Source organism: Heliconius melpomene, chromosome 17 (genome assembly GCF_056956725.1).
Source record: "Heliconius melpomene rosina isolate 202511_hmr_F chromosome 17, ASM5695672v1, whole genome shotgun sequence".
Classification (NCBI taxonomy): Eukaryota; Metazoa; Arthropoda; class Insecta; order Lepidoptera; family Nymphalidae; genus Heliconius; species Heliconius melpomene.
The window spans coordinates 8781681-8808672 of record NC_140405.1 but is presented as its reverse complement, the minus strand read 5'-3'; the positions used below and the strand labels follow the sequence as shown (position 1 = coordinate 8808672).

The following is a 26992-nucleotide window of genomic DNA, read 5'->3' as shown; positions in this document are numbered from 1 at the left end:
CAATGTTTTTGATATGACAGGGACACCTGTTAGACTCCATTCATACTGAAGATTAAAAATGTTACTAATATTACAATCAAGTATTAAATGTAAAGATACTGTCGTGAAGTGGAACTGCATATAACTGTAAATTACTGTGATTGTTATACATTCAAAATTGGTAATGCCCAAATTGGTAGCAATGAATGATTTCCACAATAAGTGCTGGATAAAGCGTTAAGCTGAAAAAAAAGTAAAATTATAAAAATAAACTTATATCTAAAGTATATTTCAGATTCATCTAAAACACCACCATGCATATTAAGGAAAACTGCTAAACAGGCTGAGAAGAATTTAAAAGACATTGTGGAACTTACTGAGAGGGAAAAAATCTATACACCAAACATTGTTAGTATAAATTATTAATAAACATTTGTTTATAAATGAATGTGAAAAATATAGTTTGGACTGGCGAGGCACAGCGGCACAGTAACTGACTGTACAAGCAATGGGTGTGGGCTGGATTTCTACTCAAAGAATTCGATTATTTCCATTTCCTAATATATAGCTATAGCATAACTCCGGTAACACGATTAAGCGCAACATAGATCTACCTCTTCACACACATTTTTCAAATTCTGGCAACAAGTGGAGAATCAAGTACCTGGACTCTCTTATATACAGGAACCAGCATGAAGCTGAAGATAAAAATATAATAATTTGTATATTGTGTGATAAAGTGACAGGCATACTATTTTGTTTTGGGTTTTTTTGTTTTGATTTTTTTATTTACAATAGATCAGTTATATGCTTGACAGGTGTTAAATATTTGAACTTTTATTCATTTTCATTTTTCTATGACATAAAATCTCTCATTTTAGGTGGAATTACTTGAAAAACTGGAAAACAAATCGGTAAGAATCGCCGAATTGCAGGATGAATTGATAAAATTAGAAGATATCAGCAAAGAAAAAGATAATGTTATGGACAGACTGAAATCTAACATACATACTGCTGAGGAAGAAATCAAACAGATAGCTGCAGCTAAAGTAAGTTTATTGCAAATTATTTTTTTAAACATAATTTAATCAATCAAATATCCCGCAGGGCAGGCAGAGAGAACCTAGTAATAACCTCCGTTCCTCACTTTTCGCCAAATTCTGGACAACAAAGTTTCAAATGAAAAATACTAAATTCTTCTATTATAATATCATTTATATAGAAAATCGAAAACCTCGATGAGACACCTCTAAATATAGAAATGAAGAGCTGCACTTTTAACAGATATTTTTTTTTGTGTCCAGAACAATATTTTCACTATAATTTTTAAAGTAAAAGCAAAAAAAATTTTTTGGCCCATCCTTATGTATATGTTGATTTACAGCATGTAGTATAAGTAAATTTATTATATTAACATAACATACGTTTTTGAGGCCAGTCGTGGTGCATGGGCACAAATGTGACTGTAAAATTGTCTGGTTGTGGGTTCGGTCTCCACTCGAGGAAATAAAGTATTTATATTTTCATTTCTTTGCTCTGGTGTAGAGGCAAAGCGCGACGTTGAGTTCCGCCACTCAACAAGCATTGCCTCCAGAACTCAATGAACGGAGTGTCTTAAGGCTAGGTTCCCTCTGCCTGTGTGCGGAATACAGCGTGAAGCTGATTTTTTTTCACTAGTGTTGAATTATAAGAAACAAATGACGCTACAATATAAAGATAATTTATGCAATATATTTTATATTATTCTTATAATTTTTGAAGTTAAAAAGAAATATTTAAATTACAGGCGGAATTAGAAAAAGCATGTAAAGAGTATAACACAAAACTAACTGATTGGGAAGTCAGTTATGAGACGCTTAAGAAAAAATCTAAAAGTAGGGAAGATGACCTACTATCTGTGATACAAGAACATGAAAGTAAAAAGAAGCGTGAAGTTATCGGTATGTTTAGCTCGTTTATTACTGAAATATAATTAATTTATAATGAAAAAGACTAATTTTAATTAAATAATTATTTAAATAGATGGGCATTTATAAGAAGTTACATTCAACAACTAATAATTCTCATTTATTATTTTAATATTCAGGTAAAATATCTTCTAAAGCTTTAGAAAAGGAAATAAACTTTATGGATATGTCCAGAGACATATCTCTAGTCGGCAGCGACTGTGACAATAGTATTATTAATATTAACTCTACTAAGTTACCTTCTAACGACATACAAAGTCAACTAGCACAAAATAACCAAAGTATTTTAGAATTAGAAGCTAATTTGCACGCACAAAGGCTACGTATAGGTAACTTAGAGAATATTAACAAAGAATTGCAAGATATGATACAAAATTATAAAGAGAAAACGTCACATATGGAAAATGAAAATTCTCTTCACAAATCTACAATAGACAACTTAAACAATACTATCGAAAACCAAAAATCAACTATAGAATCGCTCACTTCCGATATTGAATCATACAAAGACGTTATTCGAGAATTTCAACTGAAAATAACACTAAAAGACAATATTGAAATAAATGAAAATGATCTAGAAGCTATGATAGCCAATGAAGAAATATTTATTGCAAATAATGAAAATTTGAAAAATATTTTACAATCACTAAAAACTGCGCTCAACTCAAGAGATGAGGAAATTACACGTTTGAAATCAACAGTTGATACCAATGTATCGAATGTAGATTATATTACGCAACTTGAAGAAAGAAAGAAAGAAATTGCTGCACTTAATGATGCATTAAGCAATCTGAAAGTTCTGGATACTGAGAAAAGTACTATCATTGGAAAGTTAACAGAGGAGAAAAATAATCTTTTGGATATTGAACTTCAGTTAAAAATACAGCTATCGGGCATCCAAAAAGACAAAGAATTGTTAGAAAAATTAAATGAGGAACAAACACAAGAAGTAGCTAAATTAAAAGAATATAATGAAACGTTAACACATAAATATAATGAACAAGAGAAGAAAACGAATTCTGGAAATGAAAGCTTAAAATCCAAAATTACGGAATTACAAAATATGATTTCTGTTATGGAAGACGATATTCTTGCAAAAGAAGAAATTATAAAAACATTGTACAAAGAAGATATGGAAGCAGAGCAGAATATAGATAAGGCTAAAAGTACTTTGGTAAAAGTACAAAATATTATATCACTATTTACGAACGATATATCAAAAGTCCCAATAATGGTTGGCAATTTAATAACAGCTTTCAACAAGTTAAGTGATAACCTGACATGCTTAGAAGAAATAGCCTCGGCTACAGTATCAGAAAGAAATAACATAAGACAACTATTAAATCAGCGCGAAGAAGATCTTAATAACATTCAAATGAAAATAAAGGAAGTTCACAATGGCGTAGACAATTTGTATGCACAATTTCAGAGTATATCAAAAATAAACAATGAAAATATAAGAACGATTGATGAAGACCCCGTTGAAAACCTCAAAAGTAAAATTATCAATCTTATAACAGTATTTAAAGTGACTCAAACGTATTTCAATCAAAGCTTAAATAATAAGGAAACAGAACTTAACGAGATGCGATTACAACTTGAAAATGCTAAGCTTAGTCACGAAACTGAACTTCGTGATATTACTGCTATACGATATAAAGTATTAGAAAATATTTTAGAAAAAGCAACTAATTTATCTTCTGAATTTAATATTGAAAATAGTAGTTCATGTAATTTACCTAGCGACTCAGAAAATGCATATGAACAAGTGGTTTTAACTCTGGATAAAATAGCGAACCACATTCGTATTTGCAATTCATCTCATGAAACAAAATACAGTGGCATAGAAAATATATTGGCCGAAGCCAAAAAAGAAATAAATCACCTTACAGAAGAAAATCTCAGACAAATAAAAAATATAACCGAATTGGAAAATAAAAATGGTGAATTGTCCAATGACTTAAAAGTAGTTCAAGATGATAGTAAGAAATTAATTAACGATTTAAAACATTGCAATAATTTAATGAAACAATTAAAGCAAGACTTAGCAAGTAAATTAAGTGAAATAGAATTATTAGAATATAAATCCAAAGAATGGAAAGATAAGTTTATAAATTTAGAGTCAAATATGAAGAAGAAAATCGAATTACTTAAAACAGAAAATGATGAACTTAAAAAGTCACCTTTATTACAAATTTGTAAAAAATGTGAAATAGAAAAGTCTAATCAAAAAGTCAAATGTGATATTGAAACAAGTTCACCTCCAAGTCTTTTATCATTATGTTGCAATAAAGTAATGCACGTAATTGAGTCACCAGGGGATGACAAATCACTTAATTCAAATAGTTCAAGCGAATTAAGTAATATAGAATCTGCTAATGAGTGCAGATGTAATGAGCTAATCGCTGATATTACCGCAATGCAAGCAGAAAATAACCAACTAATGGTTAGAGTTACTGAATTGGAGAAAGAAAACTACATTCATATGAAGGAACAAGATGAAGTTCAGAAGGAGGTACAGTTACTTTTAGAATGTTCACACGAATTACAGAAAAAAATAGTTAACCACAGAACAAATTTATCTACACTCACTGCAACCACGTACGCTGAAAATATATCGTTAAGTTCCCAATTAAAATTCTTTCAAAACCATCATAGTAGACTCCACGCAGTGTGTCAAAGAGATATACCGGAGTGCAAAAAACAATTACTCGACCTAATGGCCATTCTTAAATTTGAGGCTTTATTCAAATGTAACGATAATTTTAAACGGTATTCTCTGCCCAATGCTCTAGAAAGTGCCTCGTTGCATTCAACATTTAAAAATGAGTCTACTATCGATGGTGATCTTCTTATGTTAGACACTAACGTGACACTGACTACATGTGATAATACTTTATTAGCTAATGATCAGACATGTTTTGATGCAACTCAAATATGTCCATATAACGAGGTAGCTTGTCAGACCGACTTTGATGATATAACTAAGTGTAATATATCACGTTCTCAGATTGAAACGGAATTGCAAGAAAATAACAAAATTTTAGAAACATTGGCCTCCCTTAAAAATGAAAACGATAAATTACGATATCTTGTTGAAGACTATTCTAAAAATAAAGAACCACAAGTTCATGTCTCGGATGCTCAAAGCAGTCCGATCAAAATAAAAACGAATACAAACATTAGAGATTCGTGCGGAGATTGTAAACATAAAGAAGAAGTAAAAACAATAAACCATGATTACCAAAGAGAAATTGACGCTATGAACCAAAAATTAATTGATTTAGAATCTCAAAAGGCTGATATTGAAGAGAAGTATCGTAATCTCTGTCTGGAAATACCTAGTACTGAAGTTTTAGTTTGTAAATTAACTATATTGGAAGAAGATTACGGTAAAAAACAAAATGAAATAGATGCACTAACTAATTCTTTAAACAAAAAGAATAAAGAAATGAAGAATTTGCAAGAAGAAAACGAGTCTTTGTCAAACCATGTTATGGAAAGCATATCAGAAGTAGATGATATGAAAAAAGAACATGACTTATTAAAAGAGATTCACAAAAATCTCCAAGAAAAATTCGCTCAATTGGAAGAAGTTCAGCGTTTAAAAAATGAAGATGAAACAAATTGTTCTGCTTGTGTGATGAAAGGCGAAATAATCTTAACATTAGAGAACAAAATAAAAGAGTCCCATTCAAAGTTGGATAGAAGTTATAGTGACTCAGATAGGTCATCGAGATATAATAAAATATGCACTCTTCAAAATGAACTTCATGCGGGCAAAGAGGACTGTATCGAATTAAAAGAAGAAGTTACCACAATAAAAAAACATTTGGGCCATGCCATGGAGTTAGATGAAAGCATAAATGACCCACTTGTTTGTTCATTCAACAAAGATTTTACCAATATGAAGTCCCAAATAAATGATCATAACATACCAACACAACAAAGTGCAGATACATATACCTCCGATAAAGTAGAATGTGTGAATTATTATACTGAAAAAACCGGTACTGATAAAGAAAGTATAGAGAATGATATTAAAATAATAGACATCATGAAAATGTTATATGACAACTTAACTGTAAAACACGCAAACGAAATTGAAAATCTAGTCAACAAGCTAAGAGATTTCGAAGACTCAAAGAATGTGTTAGAGAATAAAATAGTCAAATTAAATAATGAACAAGCAATACTAACTAAAGATATAACAGAAAAAGATGGTTATTTACAAACAATGGCCAATGTGGTGTCTCAAATACGTAACAATATAACTATTATCTATGAAGATACTGACACTGAAAATCTTGACTTCAACTTCAGTGATAAAATTTTGAAAAAAATCGATAAGGAATTCGGCGTTTGTAGTATTTCAATCTTTGAAATGGTCTGTGAAAAATATAATAGTATAATCAGAGGAATTAATAAAGAAAAACAAGAACTGACTGATGAATTACAGCGTATGACCACAAACATTGATTCTATCAATGAAAATTTAATTGTATTGAAATCGCAACTGAATGCAAACGAAGAGGAGATTACCCTATTAAAGAGACAAAAAGAAAAAATGCACGAGATCAGTTCTGCTGTGACTCTAGATATTGTAAATAAAGAAAAGGAACTAAGAATTTTCGTAATAAACAGCTATAAAAATATGTTAGCTGATAAAGTTATTACTCAAAACATAGATACATCGCTTCCCACGCTAGAAATTCTTACTAAACTTCTTGATTCTATTTCTACACAAACTAAGTACAATTTTGAACAAGTAGAATCAGACAAACATAACATCTTATTGGAAAACGAAAAATTAAAGACAAATCTTAAAGTGAAAGAACAAGAACAAGCTGAACTCATTGAGAACAATAAAAAACTGTCCTCCAATCTAATAGATAAGGAGCAGCAATATCTGTCACAAATGAATATACATGAAGATTTAAATAAAATGTATCAGACAAAAGTAGAGGAAAACGATCTGAATATTTCTAATATAAAGAAACTAACGGACGAACTTAATATCTACAAGGAAACTGTTACTAGCAAAGATACACTCATTGCCTCTTTAGAAAGTAAGGTTGAAACTCTTTATGAGAAATCTAATGATACTAAAGTATCTGAGTTATTGCAATCTGCAATTAGTTTACAAAAAGAAATTGACAATTTGAAATCTATTAACGAAGTTATATTAAGAGAAAAAGAAACTTGTGCCATTGAGTTGTCTAACGCGTGTATTCATTTAAATAAAAACAAAATCGATATGAATATGTTAACTTCCGATATTGAAATACTTAGAAGTGATGTCAAAGAAAACACAGTTTTAATAGATAGATTGCGACAAGAAAATAAAATGTTGTCGGAGCAAAATAATGTATTGCAGAACGAATTACAAGAGAAATGTAAAGAGTGTACTACATTGAACAATAACATGAAAACACACGAGAAAACAGCTCAGATCCAAAGTGGAATGATTATAAGGTGAGTTTTTAAACTATACTTAATGAGAAACGTATTTTTTAATATTATATTTTATTCTTTATTCTAAATGTAATTCAATCTGAGAATGTTACAAATAAGTTTTTTGCTAATTTAACTTTAAAACAATTCTAGATTACAAAAACAAAAAGAAGAGAACAGTAAAATATTGGTTGAAAAGGAACACCTAATTAAAGAATTGGGCGAGAGAGGGAAATCTCTAGAAATACAAAATGAAAAATTAAATAGTGACTTAGAAACCAGTAAAGAAGAATTAGAACGTTTGACAAAAGCTAAACAGTCACTAGAGGTATGATAAAAATAAATTTATGTATATTTTTATGTATAACTTAGGAAATTATGACTTCAGTATGCTCTTTATTTTCCCTTCAATTTTAAAAAAAATTCGACCCCCTCGAGTCCCTCTCAGGAAAATGTCTAACGTTTTAATTTTTCGCTCTGGTGACTACTTAAAGCATCGAGTTTAGTTCCGCCACTCCACTCCGTAATGTGTCAAAAATTCGGCGGAAAGTAAGAAAGAAATAAAATTAATTAGATATAAATAAGTATAATAAGAGGCGGTCGTGGCGCAGCTGCACAAGGGTGTGATTGTAACGCGACGGTTGTGGGTTCGATCTCCACTCGAGGAAGTTAAATATTTACCCTGCCTACCCTGCTGAGTGCGGGATACGGCGTGAAGCTGGTAAAAAAAATTAAAAACAAAAGGCTGACGACAGTGGACGGTGCGAAAGAGATATACAGAGACCGTAGCGTTAGGCGCTCCATTCCCTCTGCCTACAGCGTGAAGATAGTAGTATTAATAAAAATTCGACGTTGAGTTCCTTTCTCAACATTAGATTATTTTTTTTCTCAATATAAAAAATATATTAATTTTCACGTTAATGTATGTTTTTAATAAATTCAGGTTAGAATATCTGAATTGGAATCTAAAGAAAAAAATCCTCTTCCTTCTACCGACATTACTGAATCAACGAAGAGCCGCCGGCAAAGCATTCGCGAGTCAAAACTTATGTTTTCAGATAGTATACAAGGTAATTTAGGGGCCATCTATAAATTACATCACATGATTTCTTGCCATCTATAAATTACATCACATGATTTACCATCTATAAATTACATCACGGATTTCTCGCATGCATGGGAGGGGTTCAACAAAATGTGACATTACAATAAGAGTTTTGACATATAGACTATATACTGTGACGTTGGCCGTAGAAGGCGAGCGATTCCCTTGTACGGCCGAAACCGGTTGATAAATGGCTTTTGACAACCGGCCGATAGCACTTGTGCCAAAAGCAGTGTCACTTAGTTATTTAATTCTTAATATTTACTACGTTTATTTTATTTTTTTAAACTGGTCACAACGCAGTTCTTGATGACTTATAGACACATCGAAATGATGAGGATGCAAGTTTGAAAAGAAGAAATATATATAGATATATATTCGATTAAAAGTTCTTCATTCAAAAATTTTATATACATTATCTGTACTAAGCATATAAAAAGAAAGAAAAAACGTCAAAAAAAAATTACGTAACAGACTTGGCTCGAATTCATGATATTTTTTTTTTGCTCTAATCTTTGTTTAGCGGAAACTAGTTAAAACCATAAGTAACTAAGTAACCATAAGTTGTAAAAAACATCAGAATTTTGGTATAGCTTGTTTAATTAACTAATTGAATCGCTTCCAAGAGGGGTGGGTTCGAGTCTCATTATATTTACATTTTTTTACGTTTTCTATCGTCTATTTTAATATTTAAAACTAAAGCTTTAACGTAATTAAGCCTTACTCTTCTTTATAGATCACAACAAAGTGGAGGCCATTTTTAAATGTCGGAACAAACCTGACGATCTATTTATGGACGTGGACGATGAGAGCTCTGCCAGGAGCACTCCAATTAGAAGAAGCAAAGGGTAAATAAAAAAATAAATTTTATATTTATTCTTAAACAGTCAATGGAGAAATAAATATAATTTAAATTAAACTGAGGCTGTCGTGGCACAGGGGCACAAATGGAGCTGTAACGCGATGGTTGTGGGTTCGATCCCCACTCGAGGAAACGAAATGTTTACTTAAATTTATATTTCCGTTTCTTCGCTCTGCTAACGAGGTAAAAGAGCGGCGTTGAATTTCGCCACTCAACATGCAATGCCCCCAGAATTCGATAGAAAGTAGGGAACGGAGTGTCTTAACACGATATTCCCTCTGTCTACCCTGCTGTGTGCGGGATACAGCGTGAAGCTGAAAAAAAAATAAATCGACATGAAATATATATCAAACCTAAGCCTCCGTCACTACGGTATCTTATTGCATAATATTATGTATGTTACCCTCGCTCTATTGACTATTTTATATGTTCCGCCCATGTGTTGCAAGCGTTGCACCAAATGAGGGGTTCATAATAATATACATTTTATAAGAGATATGCTATAATATTTAAAGTAAAATAAATTTAAAACTTGTAAATTTTTTTCAGACGTGACAGTCTCTCATCGAAACATGATCATGTAAGTTACTCAATTAAAACATTGCAATAGATCTATACTCAAACTATAAATTATAATCTATATATTTAATTGGTAGGTTTTTTAATAAATATAAGAATAAGAATGATAGTGGGTGATAAGGCCACTTACACCATTTTTCTTTTGTTTTTTTTCTTGTTTCAGTTTTTTGTTAATTTATGTTTGTTTTTTGTTTTGTGTTGTAGTTAATTAATATCAATTATGGTCTAATTAGTATTAAAATAAATAAATAAAAATCGGCAAACAAAATGTTGTGTTCCCTATACAAAATTTTTACCGATTTTTTACCGTTGGTAATGTACAATTTTTACCAAAACTAGTAGCAAATTAATAATACCAGGCATATGTTTAAATGTATCAATTTTATTTTTTAATACTGTACAGTCAACTAATTGTGGCCGCCTTGAAGCTTTAGATTCGATTTTAGGATTTTTCTTACTTTTGGTTACTTTCTTTCGAGCGAACAATGCGAAGTTAAGAAGGCCTAACTTCTCTTCGTCCGTACTCTATTTACACATTATATTCACTGATTGCAGAGCGAAAACGCAGAAGAACATTCTAGGCCCAGCAGTGTTTTAGCGAGCCGGCGGCGTCGGCAAAGCATACACGATTTGCACCGTAGTGTACATTCGCATGGTACGTATTTAAAAGTTTATATAGTTTTATAATTTGTCTGCGTTTAAGTAATAATAACGTTATTATTTTGAAATATATTTAAAGTGTTATTCCACACTTAGGAAAGAAAAATATTTATTTAGAAAACGTCTAAAATTTGAACACACGCCTCTTGGAAACCATCCAAGCGCTCTGGCCTCTAAGCCACCTGTCCTCATCAAGCTACGTCGTAGATTTTACACGTTTATTACAACTTATTTACGTTGGGAGATCAGGGAGATTTTTACAAACTCACTACCGAAAGATAATTACTTAGAATTATTATTTGGCTAGAGAGAATGCCATTTATAAAATATTTTTCCACCATCACTTTCATAAGTTTGGATTTTTTTTACGTTTTCTAAAGTACAATTAAAGTATTTTTTTCCTGAGTATGGAATAACACTTTAAATACATAAAAAATATTTATTTTACAATAAAAACTGTTTATGTTCGTAAATTTATTAACATTCTGATTTTATTAACGATCAATTATTTAATCATAATTATTATTTTCCGATTTCAGAAAATTCGCGAGAATCTTCACGGAATAACAGCATCGATGGGTACGTACATATTTTACGTTATAAATTTATTTAATACAAACATTATATGTTGCTCTATTAAATTTTGCAACTTTTATTACATAATTATTTATTTTCTCAATTCTAATAGATTTTTTATATTTTAATTCAGTGAGGTAGCACAGTTAAGAAAACAATTGTCCACCTGTCACCAAGAATTGGAGGAACTAAACGAAAAATATAAGGAATTAGACGAAGAATGTGAAATTTGCGCTCAGTACCTACGGGAAAGAGATGAACAGTGTTTGAGACTGAAGAAAGAGAAAATGACTTTGGAAGTATGTTTTTATTCTTAATTTACATATTATATTGTTATGATAGACTATATGTAAAGCTACGTTTTTGCCTTATTCTGCTATACCTATATATGTAGAATCAAACTTCAAGTTTATTGATTCGAGATACTACGTCTTGAGTGGCGGAACTTAACGCCGCACTTTGTCTTAACGGATTATGTAAATGAACTATAATTCGTTCCCATGGGTGGAGATCTGACCCGGGACCGTCGCGATTACGATCAGAGTTGTCTTACTGCTCATGATGGCCTAACGATGAACTTATCCTATATCTTACAAAACAAAGTCGCATTTCGCATCTGTCTGGTCTTTCTAACTTTGGATGATTTGGACTAATGGATTTTAATGCGGTTTTCACCATTAGGTCGAGTATTTCTCAGGGAAGGTTTATATATAGTTTATTTTTTGTACATTCTTATGTAAATTAACATAAATAAGATAAATGTGTATAAAGTCCTACCCGCTGAGACACTTTCGCGCTGCTTTAATAGTAAGTACTACATGAAAATAAGGTACTGGAGTATTGTTTCTCTTAATAAGATCTACAAAAAAAGTCAGCGACGGCATATTCGTATCTTTTAAGGATAACCTGTAGTGATCATATTTCTGTCCAAAAATAGTAATTTCAATATATTTTTTATTGTTAGGGATATTTTTCCATAATGGTATTAATCCTTATCCTTTAAAATACTTTATTAATTTTCTACGTTAAACGAAGATAAAATTTACTTTTTACACTATTTCGAAATTGCAAATAGTTTTAGAGAAAAACGCATTTAATTATTGTGCATGTTTCACTTATCCCTTACTCTCAGCATATAAATAACTACTAACTATAAATAACTGTTTCACTTATCCCTTACTCTCAGCATATAAATAAGTATATTAGTTACGTTGGCCATTTAATGTAGATCAAAGCTGACTTTTACGGTTTTTCATTTAATGTCGATGTCGATAATGTCGATCAAGCGAATGACCAATTATCGCAACTACTATACCCGACGAACTCTCGCATTCTTATGTAACTTTTTTCAACTTATTATATACACTGGCTATGACGCTACATAGAAAAGCCTAGACAATAAAGTAAATTTACGGTATAATCTCTTTTAATTATATAAATTATAATTATAAAATTTATTAATTAAATTATAATAAAATTATATAAAATTATAATTATTTTAATTATAAAAATTTTATAAATATTACGGTATAATCTCTTTTAAATTATTAAACTTAAGCTAGTATCCATATACAAACAATAATAACTGACCAATTAACGTCAATTTCTTTTTTTAACTATTTAGTAATAAAATGTTTGGCAATTAGCATAAAGTCTGTTTCAAGACTGCTTTGTTTAATTCTATTAAAGATATGCTTGCTACGATAGTCATTAAATATAGATTTGTCTACTATGATAAACATGTACTGCTGAAATCAATATTATTCGATTATCCGAACATCCATGTTCCGATTAATTTAGATAATCGAATACGGAAATATGATTAATAAATTTATTTTACATTTTAATTTCTATTTATTATTCAATCAATGAATTAATATTTATTCCTTGAATGAAATATTTTTTGTTGCAGAACATTATAACGGATCTAAAGGATAAGTTAAAGAATAGCAATTCTAATATTAGTCAAGCAAAGAGTACCTTTGTAGATGCCTCAGTTAATACTGACGAAGGTAAGTTTTATTCTTTGATATTTTAGAATATACTTTGAAATGTTTAATTTGTAAGTGGTAATTCAAAAATATTAACTAAATAACTTTTAGGTAGTTTATTGTGCATAATTTGAATATACAATGACATTTTGTACATCTAAATTCTAGAATATAGTATACTGATAATTATATAATAATGTAATATTTATTCCGCTCAAGACATTGTGTGTCTGGCTGAACCTAACGCTGCTGGTTGTTCTGATACCGCAACGAGGAAATATAAGTAACTTTAAGTGAGCATAATAATAAGAACACATGTTATTTTCAGATTGGACCAACCTCCATTCTGTAGTAGTAGACAGAATGTCGTACAACGCTGAAGTAGAAAAGAATAAGAAACTCGTCAAAACTATTGAAGAATTGCGCTTCAAAAATCATGACCTTAAAACTACTATGGCCAAAATGCAAAAGGCGTTAGAGAAGAATAATGTCAAGGATAGGTAATGACTTCAATTTTTTTTAAATGGGCAAACTAAAAGTTGTGTCAAATTTCATTGTCGAGACAATTCATTCACTCTTTAAATTTAGATTTATTAAAATGAAAATTGTTATCATTAATTTTTTTTTTGTTTAAATAGCTGTTTAGGCTTATTATAACATTCTATTTTAGAAATATTTTTTTATAATTAATACTACAGAAAATTTTATTCATGATTTTGATTGTTTTTTCTAAAGTAACAATATTAAAATTGTTTTTCGAAAACGTATAAAAGTTGAACGTCAGGAAACCGTCCGAGAGGCGCGGGTCCCAATCCTGCTATGTTACATTTTTTATACATTTTCAAAAATACACTTCTATTCTTAGTATAAAATAACACTTTAAAAATGTTAAAAATATGTAAAAACTATTTTGCAGTAAAGAGTTAGAAACAATGAAAGCCGAGCTAAGTTCAGTCAAACAAGAGCTAGAAGAACTAAAGGAAAGTTATAAGGAATTGGATGAAGAATGTGAAACATGTGCAGAGTACTTGCGCGAAAGGGATGAACAGTGCAGCAAATTAAAGGAGGCCAAGGCTAACTTAGAGGTACTTTTAAAATTTTAATATAATAATTGATATGAACCTGCGTCTCTTGGAATAGTTCTCGTTCGATGTGGATTTTTTTATATGCTTGACACTACTCATTTATGTTAACATATCTGTAAGATAATTGCCATATTTTCTAAAAACATTGTTTTTCCTTTAACAGTCCTTGTCCTTATCATGTTAGATAATAAAAAGCAGATAGTGCCTAGACCTTACCTATGCCTAACTTTAAAATGCAAAAAATATATATATATATATATTAGAAGCTTATGAAAAATGTAATTTTAATTACTAGGCTAAACTACAAGAGTATGAGGACACGAGTAACTTGGCGCATTCTGTACGCAAGAGACGGCAGACATTACACGACCAGAACCGACGGCCGTCCACTATGTTGACCGATGCGGCTACTGAAACCAGTGATGGTACTCTTTTTTTTTTGTTTATTTAAATAATTTCTCTTATACATATTTTTTTTCTTAGTTGATGTAAATAAAAATAATTCATAGATTTTTAGGCGGGCTGTGAATTGTATGGGCCCCTGGCTAATCATTATGATATCATTGTGAAATTTTTAATACTACACTGTGGCAGTAAAATTTATAAACATTTAATTATTTCAGATTTCTTGAGCTACCAAGTGGACGATTTCCGCCTACTAGATGACACACACGCTAAAGAAATCAAACAATTGAAAATGGTATTGTAGTATTAATTTCTATTAGCTAAAGCTTAATCCTTTATACTTTTAAAAAAAAATTTACACAAATCACATTGTTTCATGTTTCCTCAAGTATTTTTCTTAAAAAAAAATTTTCTTCTGCATACTACGCTAAGCAAAGAGAGGAAAAAAAATCATCTTCACGCACACAGCAGGGTAGGTAGAAGGAAAGTAATGTTAAGACACTCTGGAAGAATGCGTGTTTAGTGGCAGAAATTGAAGAATGCGTTAACATTTTAGTAATAAAGTACTAAAACCAATAAATGTTGTTTCCTTTTAAAGGTCATAGAAAAGCTTACTCAACAAAAGTCAGTATTAGAAAATCAAGTGAATGCGGTACCTGCTACTCCATTATACGTTGCTACGGGCAGTGCCATTGTTCAGGTAAAGTACTTATTTATTATGATTTTAATTATGACTTGCAAATTTGTAGTATGTAGGCTTAGGCTGTACAGTGCTGTCCCGCGTATAGCAGGTCATGCAGAGGAACTAACTTGTGTTATACTTTGTTGCTCGTGCACCGCCCAATTTTAATTTAGAGACACTGCATGTTTGAAGGGCAGAAAGCTTTACCGATGTGAGAACGTGGACATTAAAATAATTTAAATATAATTATCTTGAAAATGCGTGTATCGCCACCTACCATAACGGCTTCTATACTGTGAGTTAATTATGTAATGACCATGTTGGACATAAATTATAAATTAATTAATTAACATAGAAATATTATAACATTTTTCATTTTGATTTCAGAACCAACAACTGACAAATGTAATGAAGGAGAATCAGAAATTGAAGAAAATCAACGCAAAGCTAATAGCAATATGTCACAAACGCGGCAAGTCCCAAATAGACGCTAACAGAGAAAACGAAGACCCCTCGGAACAAATTAACGCCACGTAATACCTATAAATATATACTCGAACTTAGTTATTTAAATACTCAGAGAAGCTGGACCTTTTTGTTTTAAATTAAATTTTTATTTTAAATATGATTATCATAGGCATATTTATAGATTTTATTATGAGGGGCCCATGGGCTAAGACCAGTAGTAGTCTAATTGTTTACGTGGCTTGAGGGCACACATGTGTGCTTATTTGCAGAAAATTGTTAACCCATTTGAATTAAAAATGAAAAAAAAAATACCATTGATTTAAAAATTGGCAAACTTTCTTGACTTTTATGTTTTGAAGTAATCATTTTGTGTAAAATTCATTTTTGATTTTCAGCCTTAATTTTTTTGTCAATAAAAATGGTAAAGTGGGCACTGACCAACCGGCCCGTAAGCTCTTATGCCCATGGTGTTTATAAATTATTTTCCTACTGTTTGTACGTAATTAATATTCTCTTAACAAATCTCTGCTATTAAGACTGAATTTCATTGACAACATTCCACAAGCATTTATTATAGCTCTTGTAAATTAGATGCTAAATATAAGAGAAGTATTATTATTTTATTACACACTGATTTAATATCATTTTAATATCGTCATGTTCGTACAAAAATGTTAACGTAGCTGTATCCGGACACAGCGCCTCTTAGAAACTGTCCAAGCACTCTGACCACTAAGCTGTTAATAAGAGCGTTCAACAATCATGTTATGACTAGTGGAAAAAACGCTTGAACGATTTATAAGAAGACCTGATTCGTGACCCGCTGCGTTTAAATTTTTATGTTTTTTACAATATTTTTCTACATGTTAAAAACGATTATTTTACTTTTTGTTTGCTTGCGAAGGAATTACCTCATGAATATAGCTAACGAGATATATTTTTTCTGTTATTTTATGATCATTACGTAGTGTTGTGAGAATAATTAATAAATGATTATAAATAATTTTAAAATGACTACAATACTGTGTTTTTCCAATAGTCTGTGGTGCCATTAGCATTTAATACTGTCGTTTCTAATATTCTTAAAAGTACTTAATATAACAGATACCTCTAAAAGAGTATTTCTATTGTAGTGTAGTTATTTGTATTTAATGTTGCTTAGTGTTTGTTCTCTAAATGTATAAATTGATGTGTATAATTTGTATAGCATTCGTCGTCCAAATTTATTTTTATCATAACTATGAAACATTTTATTATTGTATGTATACTGATAATAATGCACAAAATAATGCCAAAATATGGATATGGATAAGCACATGTATATTGCATTATTATATTAATATAATTAAATAATTAATTATGATTATATTGAATGACAATCGTATAAGGTTTTTTTTTTATTATTTTAACTGTTCTCGACGTTTATCTGATAATGCACGGATATAATCAGCACGTTATTGCCAAAATATTTATTTTAGTCAATATGAAAAAGAATCGAAAAACGTTCAATTGAGATAAGGTTTCATTCCGGTTTCCTAGAGGCGTGGGTTCAAGTCGCGTTACGCTAAAATTTTTATACTGTAGTTCTAGTACTGTATCTCGTACTATAGTCGTTTAACGCATTAAGTCTTTGAAGTTTATCTAATTAAACCACTAACCATCATGCTATAAAAGTTGATTTAACTTTATTCAGAAGACAGGCTCCGAAATACATTTACATAATAATATACCGTTAACTGAATACAACTTTAGGAAAACACTGTTTGTTATGTATTTTTAAAAATGACATGAAACAAAAGCTGTACTATAAGTATGATAAAAAGCATCTATAATTACATACAATTCTATTGTATACGAGATAGTTCATATTAGTAAAAAACGTTACTATTTAAATTTGTTAGAAACTTACATACTATATAATAACCGTTTGTTTAGATTTACAACATATTTTGGCTTCTTCACAGAGTTTTATTTATTTTAGAAAAATAATACACAGCAGTTATTTGAGATTTAACACCTTTTATGATGATTACAAGAAAAATATGTATAATACAGTCTTTACTGCTTATCAATATTAATATCTCCCTCCATTATATCAATCTTAGAGGGTAATGGCTTCAAATTTTCTACTTCGGGCATCTCACTTTGTATTTGAGATCGTTTTTCTTCGATATGACTCGCAAATGTAGTTTGTCCGGCAACTTTAGCTAATTTCGCAGCTAATGATAAAAATTCCTCTTCTTTTACTTTCGCCAATGCTATGGAGGCTTTATGGGGATCACCGCGTGCTAGATGACTAAAAACAAGGAAATACTAAATTAGAAATTTGAATTACTATACAATATTTTTAAGAATTAGTGGAAGCAGTTTTAAACTTGAAAGATAGTTGTGACTTCCGTTTTTTCACGTGAAAATGTATATATTAAATGTCTCCAATTTCTTTCTTAACTATAAATTAAAAAACAGTAATTATATATACCACATGGCCGACATCTTGTAGTTGCCTGATGTGTCGCAATTTATCGACCACTTCCACAGCACCTCTTGAACGACACTGTCTACATGCCTGAAAATTTAATTTAATTTAAAGCCAAGCTGAAATAGAATTTATTTCACCTCGGGGGAGGTGACAAGACAAAGCACGACGTAGAGTTTCACCACTCAACTGGCAATGCCATAAAATTTAGACTACTAGATTCCCCTTGACTTCCTTGTTAAATGGATATAAAATAAATATTATTTAATAAAGTATTAATTACCTGGCTCTGGCTAACACATAGGCTTCTTTGTACATATGGGATTCTAAAAGCAAATTAATAGCACTTTTTATGTCGTGTAGACTCAAATGGAGGGCCACTTTGCGATATACAGGACCACCATAATGTTTGTGATCTGTAAGCAAGAAAAATATGAACATAATAAATAATGTTCTTTAATTTTTCCTGTAATTATATAGAATTTTCATGATTTAGTTGAACATTTTCATACCTGGTCTTTTTATGGAGAAAGAACAAGACGAGAGTGAAGAAAAGGTACAGAAAATCATTTGATTATTAATACTTTGCTGCTTTTTTAAGTTTAAGCTTAATTAAAATTATTATTTAATTGTTTAAATGTTGAATAATAAAATTGATAATAATACAAAATATTATCAATAGCTTACCAAATATTTTTTCTTCTTCGTTTCGAGCATCCAACCTCTCTATTTGAGCTAAATACATTTGAGTAACGTCTTTCCAATATCTAAAACGAAAAAGGTTATTGATAAATATACAATATAACAATTACGAATAAAAGTCTAATATTATTTTAAGCACCTCTTTCCCCCGAAAGGCAGGTAGAGCATACCTAGTGTTAAAACACTGCGTTCTCCACACACAATACCTACCTAATTTTCGCGACATTACGCGTTGACTGTTGAATTAAAAGTGAAAAAATAAAAATAATTCCCCCGAGTGGTCATCGAACCCACTACCGCCGCGTACAGATGTGGCCTTAAATATATCAAATACTTACTTAAAAGACACACAAGGCGTGACACTAACAATGAAGGGGCACAACGCGTCTTGCTGCGCCGCGCGCTGCACCATCGCGTCAATGTGGCCGCGGAATATACAGAGCATCGTGTAAGATTCACATCTACGCATTTCTTGGTGGTTTTGTACTGTGGGAATCAAACATTTATTACATTATAATATAGTGGTATTAGGTTGCTATTCGGTTCATTTTGTAGATGTGGGTTCTATTTATAAAATAAAATTATATTAATGATTATTTATTTGAGGATTTATCAAAAAATAGGCTTGTTATTTAGCGATTATTGATTTTTGAGGAATTATTCAAATATATCCGGACTACCGACCGCGACATATTATATGTAAGTAAATATGTGTAGGTACAATGTATAGTTATGTTGGAAAATGTATTTTTTAATATTTTCTTATTTTTAATAAGCAAACAACGTAATGTACAATCTAGTTTCTAATGTATGTTTAAATAGAAGTAAATATTTAAAAACAAGCCAAAACACTAAATAAAGTTTTAATATTACCTTCCAAATCCAACAGCTCATTAAACTCATTGGTAGTACCGAAGAGCTTTATGAAGTCCATTTTAAAAGAATCATATTTGACATCACTAGAATCATCATTCAAATCATCATCATCACCCTCATCACCAATATCATTACCTCCTTCATCACCATTGATTTCTTTTATATATTTTTTCATATCATTATTACCATCATCCATTTTTCTTATAACATTATTTGACTCTTGTGTATCAACATTAGTTGTTCCTTTTAAATATTTTTCCGACATTTTACTTATGCTTTCTATAGTAATTGCGTTCCTAACGAGACTTGGTAAAAGAAACTTTTTGTAAATCTTCTTTTTAACATATATATCGAGAGCTGTAGCAAGTTTTGAATCATTCTTAACTTCAGTAGTTTCAGTCTCGAGTTTGTTATCTTCTTTCTTATCTTTATTCTTCTTTTTTTCTTTCTTTGGCATAACCTCGTGTTTGATTTCTGTGAAAATAGATTATGTACATATTTTTACTATTTTGTAACAATTTTTTTATCATATCGCTACTTAATATGTATATCATTATGATTCAATTTGATGCTACAAATAGTATAAAACTTAATTTATTAATAAAATTAACAATATAATACTAACCAGCAAACTTCTCAGGTGGATAATTCTCATAGTTCCACAATCTCAAGCAACAATCCGCCCCGCCAGAGTAAACAACAGTACTTAAATGTGGGAAAGCACTCCATGACAGTCCTAGGCTTGACTGCGAGTGATTACCAAATATCGATATGCATACGCCTTGTGTTATATTCCATACCTGTAACGTAATATAATAAATATATTTAGATGTTGAAGTTCTTTAAACTTGCATGTGCCCGCATATCCCGCATATAGTAGGACAAACAGAGGGAATCTGGAAACGTAAGAGTTAAGATACTGTTTCATGAGGAATCGAAACTAAAATCTGTTGCGTTTACAGTCGTAGGTTGGTGCCCCTGTGAGGCACAGGTCTCAATGATTTTATCTGTAATGGACCATAAGAGATTGTACGGTTGGCTTTTGTAAACTTCATATACTAACACTTTGTGAGATAAAACATTGGTAAGCACAATATCTTTAAATGTTGTCTCTTTTTATAGGTTAGCAAATCAAATCTTTACATAATCAGTTTTAGTTGTATAAGTAAGAATTGTAATCACATTGTACACAATAAAATGTATGGATGTAATATTAATTAAAAATAATATATACAAATCCTACTAATATAATAAGTGTAAAAGTTTGTGAGGAAGCATGTTTGTTCCACTTTCTCGTAAAAACTACTTAACAGATTTAGATAATATAGCTATAAAGTACAACTATGTAGCTTATACATCAGAATAACACAGGCTTCAATTAATACATTTGGTCTTCTATTTAACAATACCTTCAGGCCGCGTATAAAATTCTAGTATTTAATAAATTATGAATAATAATAAACCTACTCTGACAGTAGCATCTTGAGAGGAAGACATTATAATGTCATCTTTGTGCGGGTTCCAAGTGAGCTGCAATACCGTGCCCTTGTGCCCGCTGAGGACCTTCCATGTATTTAAATTATGTTCCTTTCCTATAAATATGTTTTAGTTCTAAATCATGTTCTTTTTTTTTAAACTAATTTCACGCTGCATTCCGCATATAGGCAGCTAGGCAGAGGGAACTTAGTGTTAAGACACTCCATTCACCAAGCACCACTCAATTATATATATTGCTTTTAGAATGGCAGAAATCAACAATGTGTTTTGTCGACTTTCCAGTGCGAGAAAATGAAAATGCTACGTTTTTTCGTCTGACTGTAAACGCGACGGTTGTGGGTTCGATTCCAATACGGAGGAATAGAGTACTCTCACTTTTAATATAAAAGCTCAAATAGGTAAGTTATTCCAAGTACCTTCATTATACAAATCGAAATTCAACAAACGTGTATAATAAAAAACATTGTACTGTTTTTTTTCTTATATAAGCATCATCATAAAAGAAAAAATATAAGAATATATAAAAAATATAATTAAAAAATGACATATACAAATATCTCAAGAAAATCTTACCATCATTCACATATTCTAATATGACAATATTATTTGCTTTGTCCAATGAGGAGACGGCTATTAAATCTTTGTATGGAGACTCTTCACTATCACTGGATGTTTGTTGCAGATGCCATTCTATACTGTGTATCATTTTACTAAAAACATAATTTAATTTAAATATATATTATTACAGATAACCAATTCAAATTCAAAAATTTCATTTCTACAATCTAATAAGACCAAACAAGATATTGCCATAAAAAAATGTCTAAAAAACTAATATTTTAACACTAAATTTGTCTGACTCTGACTAATGAGTATGTCTGTAAACACAATGCTTCTGAGTTAGATAGTCGTACAATGTGAATTCAGAGGAAAGAGAAGAATAGAGTGTTTCTATACTACGTCCTCTCTGCCTACCAGAAAAAAAATTTAAAAGACTCAAAATACGTGAAAATACAAACTTAAAAACAAAAGCCACAGCCAACAATTGATTTTCAGTGTTAAGTAAAGCAATGGCGCCCATATCACTTCCACAGAGCAAACCTCTGCACGTCCACGCTGCCGATGTAATTTTCCAGAATGTCCCATCTAGGGTAACTGGTACCTGTTTTGCACCTGCAAGTGGTGAAACTGGATTAGAATGTTGGTTTTGAGATATATATTTTTTTAGCTACAAACATCTTTGCTAATTCATTATTTTTAATAATTTCGTGTTACTTATGTTTTAAGTGCAATAAAGGGTTGTGGGTTCGATTCTCATTTGGGGAAATGAATTATTTCTATTTGCTCAATCTGATAACATGACAAGAACACAACATGCAGTGTTCCGAAAAAAGAAAGTGCGGAACATAGTGGTTCCCTAGGTTATATTAAAAAATAATATACATCAATAATATACGTCACACGGAATCCGTCAGTCATATAACAAATATTCACAATACACACCTTGTTCAGGTTTGGCAGTATTATAAACAACCAACTCTCCGCCACCGCATGCATAGAGATCATAATTCACCCCCCAACAGAGAGAATAGACGCCGCCACGAAGCGCCGTCTGGAGAGTTTTTGCTGGACGCTCTGTATTACCACTCGTGTCTAGGATGCCTACCTGAAAAAAATATTATAGCTGTAGAAAACACGCGCCTTAGAGTTAACAATGATTAAAATCACCTAACATTAATCAAAAATCACGGTAATGAATCATTCAATAACAGCTGCATTGGTTCTCACAAACTTGAGTTGTGGTGACAAAACAACTTAATACGATTTCATTAGCCTCAGGCTGTATCCTGCACATAGCAGGGTAGACGAGGGAATAATGGAAAGCTTGCATTAACCCAGTCCGTTCCCATTAAGTCACTTCCATTTCTCACTTTCCGCAGAAAACTGGAGGTTACATGGTGAGAGACGGAAGTCAATGCCGCGCCTTGTTACCAGAGCGGAAATTGATTCGCGTCTGCGCGATCCGGAGATTGAGTGGAAATTGAAAAGACAATCGCCACGATCACAGTGGCACGCCTGTTCTCCCGCTCCACTACAGCCTATAACATGTTTTCATTTAAAAAAAATACTTAAATCATAACCTACCCTTGATTCACCCGTGGCAAAGGCAAGAAGATTCTCCCTAGTTGGATGCCAGGCAATTGTCAGCACTTTTCCCTGTACATTTTGCCAGTATGACGTCACATTGCCAATTGCTAATTTCTCATCATCACTAATTAAAGTATCTGCCTCCCATATACGAATGTGGCCATCACCTCCGCCTATTGCTATTCTAAAAATATGTTATATTCTTTGTAATAACCATATTATAAAACCTAGTTTATGTTAAAACAGCTGGTTTCAATTTCACATAATATAGCCTCTTCAGTGGCCAGACGTGCTTCTAGAATTCGGCGAAAAGTGAACGGAAGTGTCTTACTGAGAATGGAGTGTCATATAGTAACACTAGGTTCCCTCTTCTTACCCAGCTATGTGCAGTTTGTGAAGTTAAAAAGGGTAATAACATATATTACTTATTTTATATAATATGTAAAAAATAAATACTATTTTGATACTTACTTTTTAGCATCATATGGACATGAATGAATTGCATACATAAATCCTCCACATGTATTGTAAATACCTTCTTTTTGTTTTTTCTCATAAGAATAACATACAATATTGCGATCTTGAGCTGCTGTGTATATTTTCCAATCATCACATTTATCTTCAGACTGATCCGAGGATTGAACTTTAGGAGCATTTGTAGTGATACAGAATAGCCCACGCTTGTGAAGTTTGTGTAAAACACGCCATTCTATCTTATTTTTACTAAAAAGGAATAAAGATGTTTTAGAATAGTTACAAAATAATTACAAATTTTGTTGTGACTTATTCTTTTTTATCCAAATTAGTACTATAATCAGAATATTATAAAATACATTTTCAGCATAATTAGTGCTTTCCACAAGTACTTTGTGTGACAATTTTTCCACTTATCCACATGTTTCCTGCCAATAACAGGGTAGTCAGAAATAACCCAGTGTTAAGACACTCCATTCCATACATTTTTAAGAAATTGCATGGTGAGTTACACCAAGCTTTGTCTATGAGAGAGAAGAAATAAAAATATTTTAAAATTCAACCCCACAATTGTTGTTTATAGTTAAACACTATGTCACGTGGGCCTCAAGTAAAATTGAAAATTCATGTTAATAGAATAAATAGACAAAAATTACCAATCAATCTTCAATGGGTTGCACTCTAACAATTGACTCTTCCCATCGCCTATCAATAGGACATCTGGTTTGTACCACAAAATGGTGTTTGAGTTTGTTCCTTTATTCTTTTGACCTTTATTATTTGGTGTATACGGAACATTACAACTTGATACAAGTTTCCCAGATTTAGACCATATTTTGATAGATCTGCAAAAAAATCAAATAAAATGAAAACAATCTAATCTCATTCATGTAAAACATTATTAAAAACTATATTATAATATTTTAACTAACAATAATATGTTGTATATCAGGCTAAGAAAAGATGGTGCTATGACTCTTCTCCATCCTCTGTCAGCCATCCTTAATTAATAATATTGACAAAGCTTTGCATCCAATTAATAAACTCCAAATTTTGTATTGTTTCAAATAATTATAATTATATTATAACACTAGTTCAATTTTACAACTCACCCATATTTTCCAATAGTAGCCAACAAATTTTTATGTGTATGTGCACTAGATACATCCAAACCTTTACTTTCTGTTACTTTCCCATCATTCTCCAAACTATTGTGTTGTGGCTCTGTGTTATCAGTATGTACATGTGTATTATCCAATGCATCTACTAAACTAGCTATTGATGGTTCTTCATCTTTTTTCTTTAAAATATCACTTTTAAGCTTCAAACAATCTGCTAAAAAGTCACTTTTCTCTTTCTGCTCTTTCACTTTGATTAGAATGTCTTGAGGTACATATTTGCTGTGGCCAAACTCATCCGGTTCATGATCTTTGTAAATATCAAACGTGTCATCCTCTGCAACCATTGATTCATCAAAACTATCCTCTGGAAGATTCTTTGTGACAGCTGATTTATTCAAACTTTCTTCACTTCCTTTACCTTCAGTGGATCTAATCTTTTCCAATCTCTCAGTTGCTGCTGATTTTTTTTCAGTTATTAAAAGAGACTTTTTGAGAAGCACATTAAATTGTGGACACCATGATAAATTTACAATTTCATCATCTTGAGCTCTTACTTTGTATATAACTTGTCCCTTGCCTAAAGTGTCAAAAAATTGTAAATTTTAATTTATTATAAATTTTTTAGTGTCACACTCCTATACAGAATACCTATAAAATATCTATAAAAGCCTAATACAATTCAAAATTTCAAGTTAAATAAAAAGACAACAATAAATTTTTAGGAATGTAACTGTAGCATGTAAAGGCAATCTTATTATATATATAACCTGAGGAATAAACATTAAGAAAATATAGGTACCTTGTAGTGCATAAAAATTATCATTTTTAAGAAAATTTTCTTAATCTATGTTACTTACCAGTCAAATCTAAAACAAAAACAACTCCTTGTCTAGTTCCAATCGCTACATTTAATGGAATATGTTGAGAACAAGCTATGCAGCTTGGCTTAAAAGTTTTGAGGAAATATTTATAACTATTGACCACATTTGAATTTAAGTCCCATTTAACTACAGTCCCAAAACATCCAACTGTTATAGCATAAGAATCACTGCTGTAGCCAACACCTGAAACTTCCTAAAACATGTAATAATATAATTCATATTTACCAAATTTTATTATATTATGTAACTTATTACGGATAGAGGCATGAAAAAAACATGTTATTTGCTAAACTTTTATATTTTTAGAAAAAGCAAATAAAAAAATAATGATCATTTAAAGTATTGTAAAATAATCAACTTACCTCCTTTTCGTTTTGATGAATGTCATGGCTATGTGTAGATTTAATTCTTAAGCTGTTGTTTACATTTTCAATATTCCATTGTTTTACGGAGCCATCGAGACTCCCCGTTAATACCAGTCTCTTTTCTGGCCATTCTCTCGAAATATCTACACTTACAATTCTAAAATAATAAGGTATATATAAAATTAAATAACGGCCCTAAAAGTACACATAGATATAATTAAAAAGATTCTTACTTTTCGCAATGTGCTCTGTTTACAACGTGAGCTTGGTAACGTGTACTTCCCTGAATAACTCCTTCGTAATTTGAATCAATAGGCTTTAAAACGCAAAGGGACTTGCTAGGTCCGCCGTATACGAACCAATTATCTCTAGACGTTGCTATACCAGATACTTGAAACCAATTAGGCGATGGAAATATTATAGTTTCGTCCATAATGCTAAAAACTTAAGTTTTGCAATGCCGGTAAATTATTAAACAAAAAACGTTAGAAACCTTGGCACACCAAGGAAATCAAATTTACTAAACTGCTAAACTGTCAAATATTTTATACTTCATTCAATTTCAATCTTCAAGTGACAACAATAGACAATAAAATTAGGTTTTAACATATTTATGGCGTCGACATAAATAAATTGGGT

At 31.0% G+C, this 26992-nt stretch overlaps 2 protein-coding genes across 3 annotated transcripts in view; one reads left to right on the top strand and one right to left on the bottom strand.

Moving 5' to 3' along the window:
• LOC146530176 (uncharacterized) overlaps window positions 1-17195 on the top strand; it is a 28755-nt gene extending 11560 nt beyond the window's left edge. For both annotated transcript variants that reach the window (XM_085200529.1, XM_085200528.1), the window contains 18 exons: window positions 275-387; window positions 861-1028; window positions 1766-1919; window positions 2066-7421; window positions 7554-7728; window positions 8344-8470; window positions 9242-9353; window positions 9917-9947; window positions 10502-10601; window positions 11146-11185; window positions 11316-11481; window positions 13095-13194; window positions 13502-13673; window positions 14090-14258; window positions 14554-14683; window positions 14882-14958; window positions 15262-15363; window positions 15733-17195. In XM_085200529.1, coding sequence (XP_085056655.1) covers window positions 275-387; window positions 861-1028; window positions 1766-1919; window positions 2066-7421; window positions 7554-7728; window positions 8344-8470; window positions 9242-9353; window positions 9917-9947; window positions 10502-10601; window positions 11146-11185; window positions 11316-11481; window positions 13095-13194; window positions 13502-13673; window positions 14090-14258; window positions 14554-14683; window positions 14882-14958; window positions 15262-15363; window positions 15733-15882 — 7442 coding nt within the window. In that variant the 3' untranslated portion in view covers window positions 15883-17195. The remainder of the gene's footprint in view (window positions 1-274; window positions 388-860; window positions 1029-1765; window positions 1920-2065; window positions 7422-7553; window positions 7729-8343; window positions 8471-9241; window positions 9354-9916; window positions 9948-10501; window positions 10602-11145; window positions 11186-11315; window positions 11482-13094; window positions 13195-13501; window positions 13674-14089; window positions 14259-14553; window positions 14684-14881; window positions 14959-15261; window positions 15364-15732) is intronic.
• A 565-nt stretch (window positions 17196-17760) lies between these two features.
• On the bottom strand, window positions 17761-26895 carry LOC146530175 (gem-associated protein 5-like). The gene is made up of 18 exons (XM_085200530.1): window positions 26587-26895; window positions 26351-26510; window positions 25965-26181; window positions 25099-25684; window positions 24643-24831; window positions 23984-24235; window positions 23510-23696; window positions 22868-23030; window positions 22384-22537; window positions 21938-22074; window positions 21335-21459; window positions 20493-20667; window positions 19865-20341; window positions 19330-19477; window positions 18977-19056; window positions 18573-18705; window positions 18293-18379; window positions 17761-18109 (listed from the first exon to the last, which is right to left on the bottom strand). Exons 1-18 carry the CDS (start codon window positions 26784-26786, stop codon window positions 17872-17874), a joined length of 3708 nt encoding a protein of 1235 aa, XP_085056656.1. The 5' UTR covers window positions 26787-26895; the 3' UTR covers window positions 17761-17871.
• Window positions 26896-26992: the final 97 nt, after the last annotated feature.